The sequence below is a fragment of the Chinchilla lanigera genome, unplaced genomic scaffold, assembly GCF_000276665.1.
Source record: "Chinchilla lanigera isolate Chin_1 unplaced genomic scaffold, ChiLan1.0 scaffold00111, whole genome shotgun sequence".
NCBI classification, from domain to species: Eukaryota; Metazoa; Chordata; class Mammalia; order Rodentia; family Chinchillidae; genus Chinchilla; species Chinchilla lanigera.
Genome location: NW_004955512.1, coordinates 4,305,549 through 4,320,820, shown reverse-complemented (window position 1 = coordinate 4,320,820; position 15,272 = coordinate 4,305,549). Strand labels below are relative to the sequence as shown.

The following is a 15,272-nucleotide window of genomic DNA, read 5'->3' as shown; positions in this document are numbered from 1 at the left end:
GGGAAGGGAAGGGAAGGGAAGGGAAGGGAAGGGAAGGGAAGGGAAAGGAAGGGGAGGAGAGAGAACCATCTCTAATCTTGTTTTCAAAACATTTTGAATTCAGACTTAAAAGAATCTGTGGATATTTCTGATTTCCACTTAAGTGTTAGTTAAAATCTTAGGTTTGGAAAAGAAACATAGATTAAGTCTAAAGATGGAGGAATTACTGAATTACTCATTCAAAACCTACCAGTGTAGGGTAAAAACATGACTTCTACCTTAACCATGCAGAACAGCTAACTGGACTCAAGCATCAGAAGCAGTGAGCTGTGGCTCAAGTCCTCCTGGCTCTTGGCTGATCGGATGTAGTCCTCTGTTCTCAGAATACAGGCTAACACACGCAGGATACCATGAATCCGCCTGGGAAGAGGCCAGTGCCTGGAGACACTGAGGTAACCAGCGAGACTCCAACCTGAAACCATGGGATATTCAGGTATCTGCTAACTTCTGCCTGTTCTAGGGCCCTCACCTGGAGGTTCTGGGGCTCCTAAGGTCAGGCCCAGCCCATTCCTGGAGTCTTTGTGACCAAAGAAGAGGCAGAAGCGCTGGATGTTGATCTTCTTGACAGTCTGAAGTGTGATTTGTGAGATGGACCTCTGCATGGTTATTGGAGTTATGACCCTTCCCTCTTCGTTCCACTTTGATCACCCACAGTATGGACCATCACCACCCCAGCTGATGCGCTGTGTTCCACTGGACATGCAGACCTGCTGCAAACCTAGTCTTTTCCTAAATCTTTCCTACAGAAGCTCCCCTGCCCTCTAACTCCAATAGAACTAGAAATTGCCCTTCGCTATTGTAAATTTTCACCTGCTCCACCCCACATTACAATCAGGGTACAATCATTTTGGATTTGTTGCTATTGCTGCTGTCGTTGTTGTTGAAAGACAAGGTCTATTACGTTGCTCAGGCTGGCCCTGAACTCCTGGGCTCAAGTGATTCTACTGCCCCTCCAGTAGCTAGCATTACTGAACCTGGTTGAAGGATACCATAACTTTTTATAAAGCAGGAAGGGCTACTCAGTTTGAAATACATGAAATTCCAGTGGAAGGGCAAGTTTGCTGTGACCCAAGCAGAGGGCAGGGAAACTGGAGCAAACATCAAACGACCCTCTGAGACAAAGGAAAGCAGTGCAATGCAGCAGGGACTGCCACACTGGAAGCCAGAGGCCTCCAGCTGTTTGCTTTTACACTAGCGATATTTTCTATGGTGGTGATTGTACTGGTGGCAGAGAACATGTGCCATGTTCGCAAATTGTTTTCTTAAAATATACTTCAATGTATGATTCAAGAGGCAGATATCCTTCGGCGGAGGTGTAGCTTGGAGACAGAGTGCTTGTCTAACATCTGAAAGGCGCGCAATCTCCAGCTCCACAAACATAAACAAACACACAAAGTGGCAGGTTTTCACAGGAAAACACAACTTTACCTGACAGCCCGTCGTTTCCCTCTTGGTCCCAGCCCGCCAAGTATCCGACAGGCAAGTTAGAAATGTGCTGGGTATTGCGTGTGGGTGCAAGCAGGTCTCGGAGGGGACAAGCCCCGGTTTCACCCCATTTAAGTCAATGGAACTTTTCTCTGAAAGTGACTGTGACAAGTGTCAGGCCCCATGTTGTTTTATCACATTTTGGCAGAACCTAAAGCAAATCCCTGTCCCTTTAATCCCTTTAGAGTCTTGAAAGTTTTGCAGTCAGAAAGTCAGGCACTGCGAATGACTGGGAATGAGATAAAAATGTGATTAAGATTTTCTACCCGGTTACAATGGATGTTGTTCTAGGAGAGATTTACTTAGAGAAAAGCAGAAGTGTCTGTGGCATACCCGGGAGTTTGAGCTTCCGGCAGCAGGAGTTGCAACGGTGTTTTGCAATGAAGTTTCTAATTGCGTCTTCCCCTAAATTGGCTGGCCCAAACACCATTCCTCTTGATCTAGAGGAAATAGCAGAATATCAATTAGATCACAGCTGAAAAAAAGGAGCTCAACCAGGATTCTCTGAGATACTGAACAGTATCCCATAGTAACCCAGTAACTTGAAGGAGCCAACAAAGAACAGAGCACTTTGGGGAAGCAACAATGTTAGGTTTGCAAATTTAAAATTCAAATGCACTTAAATCTTTGTACCCAACTCCAAGACCTACTGTGAAACTCAGTTCAACACTAATCTGATAGAAGAGTGAATTTTCTATGTACCACATTTTAAAAAAATGCAGTGAAACCCTTTTTAATGCATATGGGGTGAGAGAATGACATTCATTACCAAATGTTCTTCTAGAATACTGGAAAGGTAAGGTATAAAGTAAAGTAAACTTGCTACTGGGGCACATCTTCTACAAAGTGCATATACAGGGTGTTGCAAGGGCTACACTTTTCTTAAAGTACCCGTGCTCGAAAACAAATACCTGACCGAACCCAAGAGACAGCATTTATGGCTTTTTGAGAGCCACTTTGTACCCTGCAAACTCTCTAACAGGGCTATTCGTGGAACAAAACTATTGGACAATGTGTTGTGGACCTAAACCACATTTGCTCAATGTAGTGACAAAATTACAGATAGAATCAGTGTCTACAAGGCACATTTCAAATATCCTATCATTATAATAGATCCCTGGCAGGTTCTAGCTCTGCTGTTCATTCTTTACGGTATCCTATACAGTACAAGCATTCTTCTTCACATCGCGATGCTCTGCACATCACAGAACACGGCACACCAGAAACACTGCTGAAGAAACTTTACGGAATCTAATATTTTATTTTAATGACATGCAGAGTGGAAACAGCACATTTTAAAATCTGAACTCAATTACCACTCTTAAATACCATGTCTTAAGAAAAAAGCAAAGCAAACTATCACAAAAGGAAATAATAAACTTCACTTCTAAGGAATGCGGTTTTTCAAAAGGGACATGGTGTAAAAATGGACTTTTTTCCATGCAAGTATTGAAACATTTATCTCAATTTCCACTTCCTTTTGGCAGAAGAACAGTAGCTCCTCTGAAGAGGTGCCAAGCTCAGAACGAGGGCTGATGTCAGTTTGATCTCGGATTGCCTCTTTGCAGTGTGGCAAGGAGGTGGAGGAAATCTCTTGGGAAGGCGGAGTGGAAAGACACTCGGGATTAGCTTTCCTGGTCACTCAATCGCTCCTACAAAGGACAGCTCTGGTGGCATTTACCCGGCTGCGTGAGCTGCCTCTTGTTAACGCTGCCTCTCTCAGTCCATCTGGTAAGACACCACTTCAATAAGGTGAAACTGGAGGTGGCAAAAAAGTAGACTCACTCGGTATTTAGAACAGAACTCTCCAATCCCAATAAAGTGAAAAGTGAAGGTGTCAGTGTAGTCGTTCACATGGAAGAATTCCTTCTCAGAGTTTCCCCAGCATGACCTCACCAGACTATTTCACTTGTTTGCATTCCATACTGCCCTTTCTTTCCTCCCAGGAAAGCATGAAAATCCCCGGCTTGGAAATACAACATTGATTCTCAGATAAAAGCTGTAAGCTAACTCATTCCTCTCTACGGGCTTTGTGTAAGCTGAAACAAAAGGGTGAAAGTCACTCCAAAATATATTTATCAAGGGTTGGACAACTCCCTGTGCAATAGAGAGAAGGGGGTGAAGGACAGTCATTTGCACCCACACCCTGTAGCTTGCCTACAGATATGCTGTCTCAGACAACTGAGTTTTTAAAAATAAATAAATAAAATACACCTAGCTGTTTTCCAGATCTTTCACAACACAGGAAAAGCAGGTGGTAGCTTGGTTCCACATGCAAGGAAATGCTAATTGGTGCCATCTATACACAGACTCACTAAAAAGCATCTCGTCATCATTTCCTACTTGTCAGGTGCTAAAAACCATCAAGACAGTAAGCCACAAAGAGATAATCCCAAGTCACCAACAAACAAGGCAGAAGATTAGGCAAAGTTAAGAGACAACTGGCCAAGTTAAGAGACAACAGGCAGCAGAAACAAAATTAGAATTTATGCCACAAAAAACACCTTCTCTTTGGAAAGAGAATTGTTTCCTTGCATTGGCCCCTCATCCATCTTGGCAAGTTATGATCTTCAGGAAGGCTCAGTTTTCTCATTTGCGAACTATGATGGAAAATGCTGAGGCTAAAATAAATGACATTCATGAGAGCACTTGCTTCTACTGGTACTTCTCAACCTCTAATTTACACCAGATTGCCAGGGGATAATGTGAAAATTCAGATTCTGGCTTGGTAGGTCCAGGGAGCATATGGAGAATCTGCATGTGTAACAGTCTCTACCCATGCTGGCACTGTTGGACCACGGTCTACACTCAAGGTAGTAAGAGGGGCTGGGGATTTAGCTCAGCGGCAAAGCGCCTGCCTGGCAAGCACAAGGTCATGAGTTCGATTCCCGGTACCGGAAAAAAAACTACAAAAAAAAAAAACTCAAGGTAGTAAGAGCCTCAAACACAGAAGGCATTCGAACACATGAGCCTCATTCAACTCATTAAATTGAGCTGAACTAGTCATGAGACAATTCTTGTTATCGTCACTATGAAAACCAATTGCACCCAAAATTGAGTGACTGCACCCAGTCAGGCAGGCCACAATGATGTCATCCTGTTTCCAGAATCCTATCCCCAGTTCATAGAAGCTAAGGCTACTATGAAACAGAAAGGCTGGAGTTCTCAACTCTAACTGCCCATAGAATTACATAGGGAACTTTTACAAAGAAATAGAATCAGGGCCCTATCTGTAGAAATTCTAACTGAAGACCAATCTCGAGCATTTTTTTAATTCCCCAGGTGACTCTAACAGACATTGAGACCTGCTGCCTATAGAAAGCAATTAAATATGTAACTGTCAAGTGGAATTACATAATCTTAGAATCCAAGAAGATTGACTATTCAGGTCATATTAAGTGATATATGCCAAGGTCAAAATTTAATGAATGATAAAGAGTATACATAAACTTGGTTCACTACATAGGCAAAATTTTTTTGCTGAAAAATTATAAAGTACTCAGAACAAGCCTCCTGCTATAAACCCTTGAGCACACGGGGCTACTGAAGAAATAATATTCTTAACTGAAAATACTTTAGCTCAGCTGATGCAAAAAATAATGTATGTTTATGTGTATCCTAAGGATTATAGCATGGACTTCACAGTCAAACTATCATCATAGGAATTAGATAATACATATAAGTAATAGGGATCACCTTTCCCTTTTCTAGCTCACCCATGCCAGTCAAGTATATAAAACACTTCTAGTAGGCCGGGCGTGGTGGCGCACGCCTGTAATCCCAGCACTCGGGAGGCTGAGGCAGGAGGATCGTTGTGAGTTCAAGACCAGCCTGGGCTACAAAGTGAGCTCAAGGCCGGCCTGAACTGCATAGCAAGACTCTGCCTCAAAAAGAAAAAAAAAGAAAAAAAAAGAAAACACTTCTAGTAGATGCACCTCTGTTCTGCATCAAAGCTGAAGGATGGGATCATATTTAGGTTTAGTAAAATGGTTCAGGAAAAGAGCATATTAGCGCAGTGAGCATTGATAAAATGAGTTCTAGAGAAGAAAAAGTAAAATTTTCAGATTCTGTTGTGTTGCAATTGCCCACTTATGCAGTTTTGTGTATAAATTTTACCATCCAAGAGCCAAGTACATATACAATGTATGATGACTTGGAAGTAGCAATGCTATATGTGAGCATTTCTCAAGGTAGTCTCAAGACCGACAGCATCAGAATTTGCTAGGAACTTGTTAGGAATGCAGATGATTTGCCCCCCTCCAAACTACTGCATCAGAAACTCTGGGGGAGGGACCCCAGCAGTCTGTGTTTAAGAAGCACTTCCTGTGATCCTGGTGCAGACTCACATTTGAGAACCACAGCTGTCTGCCATACTGACCAGTCCTCAACTGGCATTATCCCTGCTTTGGATTCTACCTTTGACAGAAAACACAACTTTGGGTCCTCTAGTGGCAAGTCTTGCACAAAGCCTGCTGGGGGGACAAAGTGCCCTTGAGAATTCAAAGGACAGGCAGATGACTCGTTCCTCTATGTAACTGTGGCTCCAGATTAAGTCACACAATCTGATGCTTCATTTGTAAGCTCACTGTTTTGACCTCTTAGAGTTTGCTATGTGTCAGTACACTGTACATCCTCAGTTTTCATTTTGTAAGCATGTGATGAAAGATGCTATGCAGGGTATGATGCAATGATTCCATTGTGAAGACAACAGAGAAAGCTGTTTTTCCTACAACATTAATTGTTTTCATGTTCTTATCAAAGCTTGTAGAAGCTAAATATATACATATCTCTTTTGTTGTCTGGGGCCCCCTAGAAAACTGAGTTGAATTTGCAACCAAATTCTGGCTATTACATTTATTATTTCCATCCACATATTCCAACCCAACTCCAGATTTAATCTTATTTTGTTTCCATATTTTCTCTCTACCTTCATTTCATAATTTATGCTCTTTTAAAAATATTATTTTAGGTCAATATACAAAAATTGCCTGAAATCCTTTCCAGGATTTCAAGAACAGCCTGTTTATAAATTATTTTTAAAATATGCCATTTAAGCATTATACATGTACACATGTATTGAAGTATTACATGGCACCCTATTAACATGTACAAGTCTATGCTTTTATGTTCTGAAAAATAAATTCTAAAAACATAGAAGTTAAGCCGAATTTTTGAAATAATAGCACATAAGTGGACTTACTGTTTGTCTTCAGGTTTTATAACAGATGGATCTGTCAGATTTTCTCCAACACCTCAAAAAAGAAACAAAATTCATTTAGCAACAGGGGTTTCATTTTCATAGAAATTCAAGAAAATAGTAACCAAATTTTAGTTTTTTTCAAGTTTACATTTGCTTTGTAGTAAATCAAACATTGTATGAATTGAATGTACTATAAAAAATGTCCCGGAATGCTCAGAATTTTTAAATAATGCATTTCTGCAACCCCCTCTGCTACAATAAACTTGTAGGCCACAAACAAATGTTTTAGGGGTGTATTCATAGTCACTGATAGTGTCATATGTCATTTATTTGCTGCTGCTGCTATATACCAAACTACACTCTAATTTTATTTTTTCTAATGTTAACCAATTATAAAAGAAAAATATCCTCATTTTACAGTTTGAGTTTGTTTGTTTGTTTGTTTGTTTGTTTTGAGATAGGGCCTCACTATGTAGTCAAGACTGGCCTTGAACTCACTATGTAGCCCAGGCTGGCTTCAAACTCATGGTGATCCTCCTGCCTCAGCCACTTGAGTGCTGGGATCACAGGCATGCACCGCAATGCCCAGGTTCATTTTCCATTTTATCCTCATTTTACATCAATGAGAACAATGATGTTCAAAAGGATAAAGTAACTTGCCAGGGGTTGCTCAGTCCACAGTGGTCAAAGCAGGAACAAGCTAGGGCAATGCTTGTGTTCCTCCCATGGTCCACAGGCCCTCCGATGGGCTCATCAGTGCTTGGCAAGCACTTTGCACTTCTGCAGGTACAGTCTCTGCTTCATCAAAGAGGCACCCCACAAACTACATGCACGGCATTTATGAACTGACAAGTAAAATGAACTTTGATTCTTGACCTAGGTGCTGGTCGGGGAAATTTGTTGGGATGTGTTCTTACGCTGCCTGCATTTTTCTGAATGCATTCTCAATACAATTTACTTTGTAACAGATGACACCAAAGCCTAAAAGGAACACATTAATGCAAGTGAAAGCTTAAGCTTATCAAAATAGGGGCCAACACCTAAAGTGAATCTCTGTTACAAAAGGCAAGTGGTGAGGAGCCACTTCTTCAAAGATGGTACATTTCAGGCAGTCGAGTGAATGCACAGGAGGCAAAACCCAACAGTGTCTCAGATCAGTCTAACCAGCACTTGTTTCCTTGATTAAGGGACTCCCTTTGCAGGAAGATTATTCCAAAATTATATAAACGTTTAACACAATTATGTATCTCTACTTGTAAGAAAATGTTCCTATTGTACAACAATTATTTCTAAAGGTTTTTGCTGTGCTCTGAAGAACATAAACTCTTTATAGACTTTTCCCCTAAGAAACTAATTTCCCTAGGAAAGTAACTTAAAGCGCCTGAAAGTTTGGAGTAAGAGTATTCAATATTTTTTGTCATGACATACTTTGCTGCTCTTCTCATAATATTGCTTTAATGTATGCAATTAAATATATAAGATTATGAAGAAAATCAGTGATACTGAAATACAGTTACATAAAGATCTTTTAAATTGCTCTAGTATAATACACATGCTTCCTCATTAATACATAAATAACAGGATCTAGCCCAGGTCTATTAATTACTATAACATCCAACAAGTGACAAACATAAACAGTATTTTGAGGTATCTGCCAACATTCCAATGTGCTATGTTAAAACCTGTGATATCCATTACAAACAGTCACAGGTACAATTGCTATCCCTGAGGATTGTAGTCTATAGCATAATTGAAGAAAATGATGAGTCTAAGTTACAGGTTAGTTAAAACAAAGCATAATATATTTTATCATCAAAATCCACAGACTCTCTGAGTTCTACTCCCAAATGCTTTACTAATTCTTGGCTTAGAAATTCTTCACACTGATTTTGAATAGTGAAAGAAAAAACAAAGCTAAACATAGCTTAAGTGAAGTTCATAAAATATGCTCTGCCACCGACTGAACAACCAACAAGAGAAAAAATAAATAAACTGGACTTCATAAAAGCTTTTTGCATCAAAAGCATTATCAAGAGATCAAAAAGGCAGACTCACAGAATGGGAGAAAATGTTAGTAAAACATGTATCTGGTAAGGGATTAATATCTTGAAATTCTACAGAGTTCCTAAAACTTAACAGCAAAAACCCAAACAATCCAACTTCCTTAGACATTTCTCCAAAGAAGCCATACAAATTACCAATAAACTTTTGGAAAGATGCTCAGCGTCACTAATCACTAGGGTAATGCAAATCAAAACTACAGTGAAATACCATCTTTGGATAACTGTATTTTTAAAAAAGCTTTGTTCACCCTGTCACAGGAACAGGCTGGGTTCTTTATATTTTTCTCACCATAAATATAAGAAGGATCAGCTTAGACGGACCCTGCCTTTCTAACCATCAAGTAAATAAGCAGGACAACAGACAGAAGGAAATCCCAAATACTCTCTTTAGAGAGAATGATAACTATATGTCCTTTACTTGTTGAATCACAGCCCTAACTGTAAGTCTTCAGTTTACAGCAATAGTGAAATCTCGAGGGTAAAGGATGAGTAAGGCATACAGTATATTTAAGCTACGAATAGACACAGTAGCTAAAGAAGTAATATCAATTGGGAAAAGGGAAGTTTTGCAGGGGAAAGAAAGTCTATGAAAAATCACTTAAGCTCCTGTTTACTTTAAATCTTGTTGCTCATTAGAGACATAGAAGTCAAAGGATACAGACTCCACCCGTGGGTCCCTCATTTTCATTTAGACAGTTCCCTGAACCTCTCTGAAACCCAGTGTTGTCATCCGAAGTGTGACCTTATGAGCCTTATCTTATAGCGCCGGTCGCAAAGCACTTGCCTGTGTGAGGCCCTGGATTTGATTCTCAGTTCTGCACAAAAAGGAGGAAGAGATAAAGAAGACAGAGGAGAAGGAACAGGGAGAGGAGGAGGAGGGTACAATACACACAAAGCACATTAACAGTTCAAAGCTTACTTATTAAACTCTCTTTTTGGCTCTCTCAAATGGAAGAAGGACCTTTCCAAAGTGTGGAGGGAAAAGACAGACAAAGAGAGAGTCCCAAAGGACATACTGTGACATCCACACTCACAAACACATACTAGTAAAAAATAAAACTGGGGGCAAAATCATGCCACAGCACCACCACCACTTCCAGCGATGTGTGAATCCCCAGGCTGGAAGGCTGACCACAAAACCCCTCCTATCCACATATTCTCCCGGAAAACACAGGGGACGGAAGGGGAACGAGACACTTTGACATCTTAGTCTCACAGATGTCTCTCCACCAGCTCCAACAGAGTAAGAGCCCACATACTCAGGCAATATTTAAAAATGCAGAAATTTAGACTCTGGTCTCACTCCACTTTGGATCCATCAATGAACTTCTACATCTGCGCAGAAGTTACCTTCTTTGTAGCAGCAGAATTCACAGTGATGAAGTGGATCCCAATGCTGACTTATCCTGGAAACTGCTTTGTGAATAAAAATTTAATACTGTATCTCCAAAAGTCCTTTGAAAAATATGAGCTTAAAAGAAACATTACATGCCACTGTGATTTTAAATACAATTGTTTTTAATTTCCATTTCTGGGAATTAAATGTTGGATTCCAAACATAATGATGATGATTCAGGCCATCACATGTAAGATTTTTTAAGTGGAAAAAGACCGGAAAACTTCAATATAATTATAAGTGATGGGAAATTGGTCACGCCGTTCCTTAGAGTTCAGCTTCCTGGCCTGGCGTGGCAGTTTCTGGGTTAATGACTGGCATCCTCTTGGAAGAAAACAAAGAAATAAGAGAAAAAGGAACTGAAAGGAGACTTTCTGCACATTCCTCACTCCCTCTTTGCCCGAAAGCAGGAGGGAGCAGAGGCCCAAGCTGGGGTGTCCCTGCAGGACCTCACAATGAGAGTGGACTCCCCACACTTGAAGACTGACCTCCATGTTAGACAGCCACAAAGAGATTCACACTAACACAACAATAACTAATGTTTACTAGGGCTAAAACAAAAATCTTGTCTCACTTCAGCTTCTTAACCTACTGTGCTGAGTGCATGATATCTTTTTTCCCCAAGTACAAATGAGGGATGTGGGACTCAAGGTGGTGGCTTCTCAGGTCATGCAGCTAACTCCTGGAGGAGCCCAGCCCCGAAACTCTGAAGCTCTTCTTACCAATGGCTGCTACCTCTCAACCTCCATGCCCACCACATGGGCGAAGCACATCACCTCCCCAACTACAAATACCAATACATTAAACACAGCACAAAACTGAACGTAAGCCAATTAAGAGAAGTTATAAATCAATCCTATGTTGCCATTTTTCCCTTCCAACCTGATTTGGATTAAATATGATAATTCACACAATCCTTTAGTCAAATGCCTGGCTCAAAATAAGTACAGTGCCACGTCGGTTCATGATCTTAAGTCTTTCCACATGGAATGAATCCTCTGACCAGAATCATGGAAAAAATTAAGTTTGTGAACTGAGGTACCACTGTACCTAGTAAATATTAACCACTAGAGGTAGTGGTAGTATAACTATTCATAATTACTCTTATGGGATTCGTATTTTACAATAAATTCAAGTCCAAATGATTAGTCAAACCTCTCTGATAAGTACCTCAAATTTCATCATGTTCATTCTATGAAGTCGACCCATCTCTTCTTTGAAGGTCAATGTTTTGACATAGTTTATTTGGAGTGGCCTATTTCTGCAATCCACATAATTGCTCAGAAAAAGAATAAAGTTAATTCCTCCCCCCCACCAAGACTCTCAGTGCAGCATTTGTTCTGTTTAATGTCACTTTGGATTACTAAGAGACATAAAAACCCCCAAACATAAACATCATTAAACAAAAACCTATTCAAGTGGAATACAAAATACACTGAAAAGTCACCATTAATTCCTTAATGTTTTTCTTTGGTTGTTTTGTTGTTTTGTTGTTGTTGTTGTTGTTGTTGTTGTTGTTTCTAGGGGTTTTTTGGTTTGGTTTGGTTTGGTTTGGTTTTGGTTTGTTTGTTTTTTTGGCTTTTCAAACAGCTCCACCCAAAACTCAAAGCATAAACAGTCCAGTACAGATGAAAGCAATCAAGGTTTCCCCAGCTGCAGCTACAAAAACAGACGCCTTCAGCATCCACACTCAGGGTTGATATGGATCCAGTCCTTGCTGACTTAAAAGCTGAATCATAGCGGTTGATTTAATTTTGTTTATATTGCTTCCTAAAATATTGTGTTTGAGGGTTAGAAATATAATCCAACCCCGCAAACAACAGAAATCTCACAGGACAGAGCATGTACATGTAGTTTAAAAAGTACATATCCTTGAGCATATGACAAATTTCAAAGTGATTCTCAAGACGGCCTGGACATTGCCCCTGGTACCCCAAGACTGTCTGTTATCTCAACATTCCCCAGCCTCCAAGCCAACTTTCAGCACAGAATCCCAGAAACAGAGAGCTGAGCAAGTCGGAAAGCACAAGAAAAAGAGCCAACTTGTTTAAGTGAACCATAAGGTGGTTGGGTCCTCCAGGTATGAAACTCTTACAGAAATAAAAAACAGTACAGTGAAAAGAAAGAACACAGCTGCTCAAACCAGTTTACGTTTGTATCCTGGCTCTGTTCTAAGTAGCTGTGCACCCACGGGCAGCTTAGTTAAACTTTCTGGGCCTAAATTCTCTATATCTACCTCCAGGTGCTGTTTCTGGGATTAAATGAGATAACTTCTATGAAAGTTCCTGGACTAAATCCCTTATTTAAAGCCAAAGCCAGTCAGGGAGCCCAAGGACTAAACTTTCACCTTAATACATATTTCGTTCTGTCCCCGCAAGGAAATCCTGCTGGAGACACTCTGTGCTGCAGGATTATAAGTCACATGTTAGGTGTACTGGTGGTGTGGAGATGTACTGATCAAAGGCTTCCATTAAATAAGAATGCACTGCGTCCCCTCTTCAGACAGAAGGTGTACTTTCCTAGACCGTCATATCAAGGGACACAGCAAAGAGGGCAAACTAAATTACAAATGGCTAAGGCAATAAACTCAAAATCACAGAAGATATGCAGCATTTAAACTTCCCTATATGTATATACGCATGCCTAAGCTTTGTTGTAAACCTAAGAGTGAGGCAAAGCCATAAAGCAGGAAAAACTGGTGCAAAAATCATTCCCTATGTAATTCAACATTTTAGATGTTTTTAAACTTTAATCATCTGCCTATATTTCCCCCTCAGCTGAGGACAAAACAAAGCAGGTGCTCATGTCCACTGTCTCTGAATTGAATGTCTCCACCCCCCTTCAAAGCGACATAGAACAACTCTATACATTGCCTTCCTGGTTCTCGTGAAGATCCCTTTGAAATTTGCCTCATGCTTGTGTCAAGTCCTATGTCATCAATTACCTTGCAAATCTAAAACCAGCAGCTCTCCCCTAGTGTACTCATAGGTCCAGTGAGAGAAAGCCAACATCAGCTCTTCCAGGGTGTTGCTTGGGGCGATTTCATCTCCATTGTTGTTGTTGTACTTCCGGAACTCCCCCGTCATGTACTTCTCAATGGTCAGCCACTGGTTAGCTGAATGGCAGTAGATTAAGAAAACTTCCAGGAATCTTGAGTGAAACAGAGACCATTGATTCTTCACAAGGCAGCAAATGTGGAACTTGCCTTAAAAAACACTCCATAACAAGGGAGATCACCTAACTCTGACCCTACCTCCCTGGTGAACTGGCCTTTCCTACGAGAAGGAAGAAGTGAACATGTAGGAAGGATGTTTCCTATGCTTTCTCACCCCTCTTCACTTTGAGAAAACTTTGCAACTCTTTAGTGAGTACCAGACCCTACTTTTCTTGCCATGCTCTTTAGTTTCCTGCAGAAGAAACAATAAAGCTTTCCTCTAAGTCCTCAGCACCTAAATATGATCTGCCTTGATAAATGAACATGTCTACAGAAACAGACAGCCAAATGAAAGAAAGAAGAATTTATTCTTACAAAGTTCCCAATTTCTCTAAAATACTAATGGGGTGGCATGCTTAAAATAAAAATATTCTCTCCAAGGTCTGTCTGTTTGGCATAATTGAAATATCCATCATGGTATCTGCCTGAAATTTTTTCAATCACATAAGTTCAATGATTTAGGCAAAAGTATCTCTGGGATATCTAATTTTCTTTTTACCAGTCTCCACAACTATGGAAGGGAGAACTCCAAAATAAAGTCATCATGAATTTTCCCATGTGTCTTACATGTCTCATGACTAACAGACCGAGAAAGATTAACAGGAATTTCTACTTAAAATGAAGGGCCAGAGTGCCAAGATTTCCTTACCTTGGTGTGTAGGGAATGGTTTGTGGTTTCACTTGGTTGAAGGTATAGATTAGTTTTTGAGCAGCTCTTTGTTGCTGAATCTCCTACAAAGAGAAGAACACCGATAAAAATACTGGTTGACTAACACCTAGCAATTAACAATCATGGAGTTACTAAAAGTCTGCCTTAATGTGATTGTTAACTTCATTTGGCTTCCACCATTCCCTACCCCAAAAACGTAGGTCCTACAGAACAAAAATAACAAAAACCACCACCTTCAAATCATACTTGAAGATCATGGTCTTGGATAAAGATGTAGCCAGATCTCCCTCACAGGTTTCCCTTGGACCTGTGCATTAGGGCTCTCTGAGTTCCTGGCTTACCCGGAGGCAAAGATGAAGCACCGTACTCTCCCGGAAGATATCATGCCAAGCCTTCACCACCTCAGGGAGAAAGGACTTCACTATGAAAACCTGTCCTGGCTTGAGAACATCATCCTCAGACCAAGTGCTGATGACCCTCATGGCTTTACGAAGGCCTCCGTCTATCTCCTCGTGGGACAGCACCTGGATCATAGCAGCTCTCCCATGCTGGGACCAGGAGGACATGCTTTTGTCAAGGTTCAGAGGGGAGCTTTCCTCCAGCCTGTAGACAGTCACTTCTTCTCCCACTGCAGAGGAAAGTGAAGGCGTGGAGGTCAGCGAGATCAGCAGGCCTGGGACAGAAAGGCCTAAATATCTACTCCGAATAAATTCAGTTGTCCCCAAGATGACCACATTCACTATAGAGAATTTGGAGCTGTACATTAATTTGATACTTTTTTTTCCTATTCCCCTACCCTCTCTTCAAGCCCTCCTCCCCTCCACATTTACAAAAGCTTTGTTTCCATTTTTTTCCTTCTTTTCTCATTTTTTTTACTTTCCCCCTTCCCCCTTACCTACCTCCCCATTTGAGCATTTTCTTCCTATTTCATAATACCTATTATACATTTTGGTCCTTATTTACACTTTCAGTTTCTCACACCAGAGAAATAGTGTGATTTTTTTTTTATTTTTTATTATTTTAAAGAGTAAAAGAAGGATAACATAGTAATAGGGGGGCTTACCAAATTATAGACAAAGTGGTAGGAAATTATCAATGCTTGTTGTTTTACATATTGCTATCTACAAGATAGTTTCTCAGGAAAACAAACAGACAAATAATAGTGAGCTACAGACAAAAGTGGTAGGTTATTATCAATGGTTGTG

The 15,272-nt window shown here is 40.4% G+C and overlaps 1 protein-coding gene across 2 annotated transcripts in view; it reads right to left on the bottom strand.

Moving 5' to 3' along the window:
- Trpm6 (transient receptor potential cation channel, subfamily M, member 6) overlaps positions 1 to 15,272 on the bottom strand; it is a 144,330-nt gene that overhangs the window by 2,703 nt on the left and 126,355 nt on the right. For both annotated transcript variants that reach the window (XM_005408321.2, XM_013506547.1), the window contains exons 34-38: positions 14,409 to 14,695; positions 14,047 to 14,129; positions 13,128 to 13,333; positions 6,725 to 6,776; positions 1,858 to 1,964 (exon numbers count right to left, since the gene is read on the bottom strand). In XM_005408321.2, the coding sequence (XP_005408378.1) occupies positions 1,858 to 1,964; positions 6,725 to 6,776; positions 13,128 to 13,333; positions 14,047 to 14,129; positions 14,409 to 14,695 (735 nt within the window). The remainder of the gene's footprint in view (positions 1 to 1,857; positions 1,965 to 6,724; positions 6,777 to 13,127; positions 13,334 to 14,046; positions 14,130 to 14,408; positions 14,696 to 15,272) is intronic.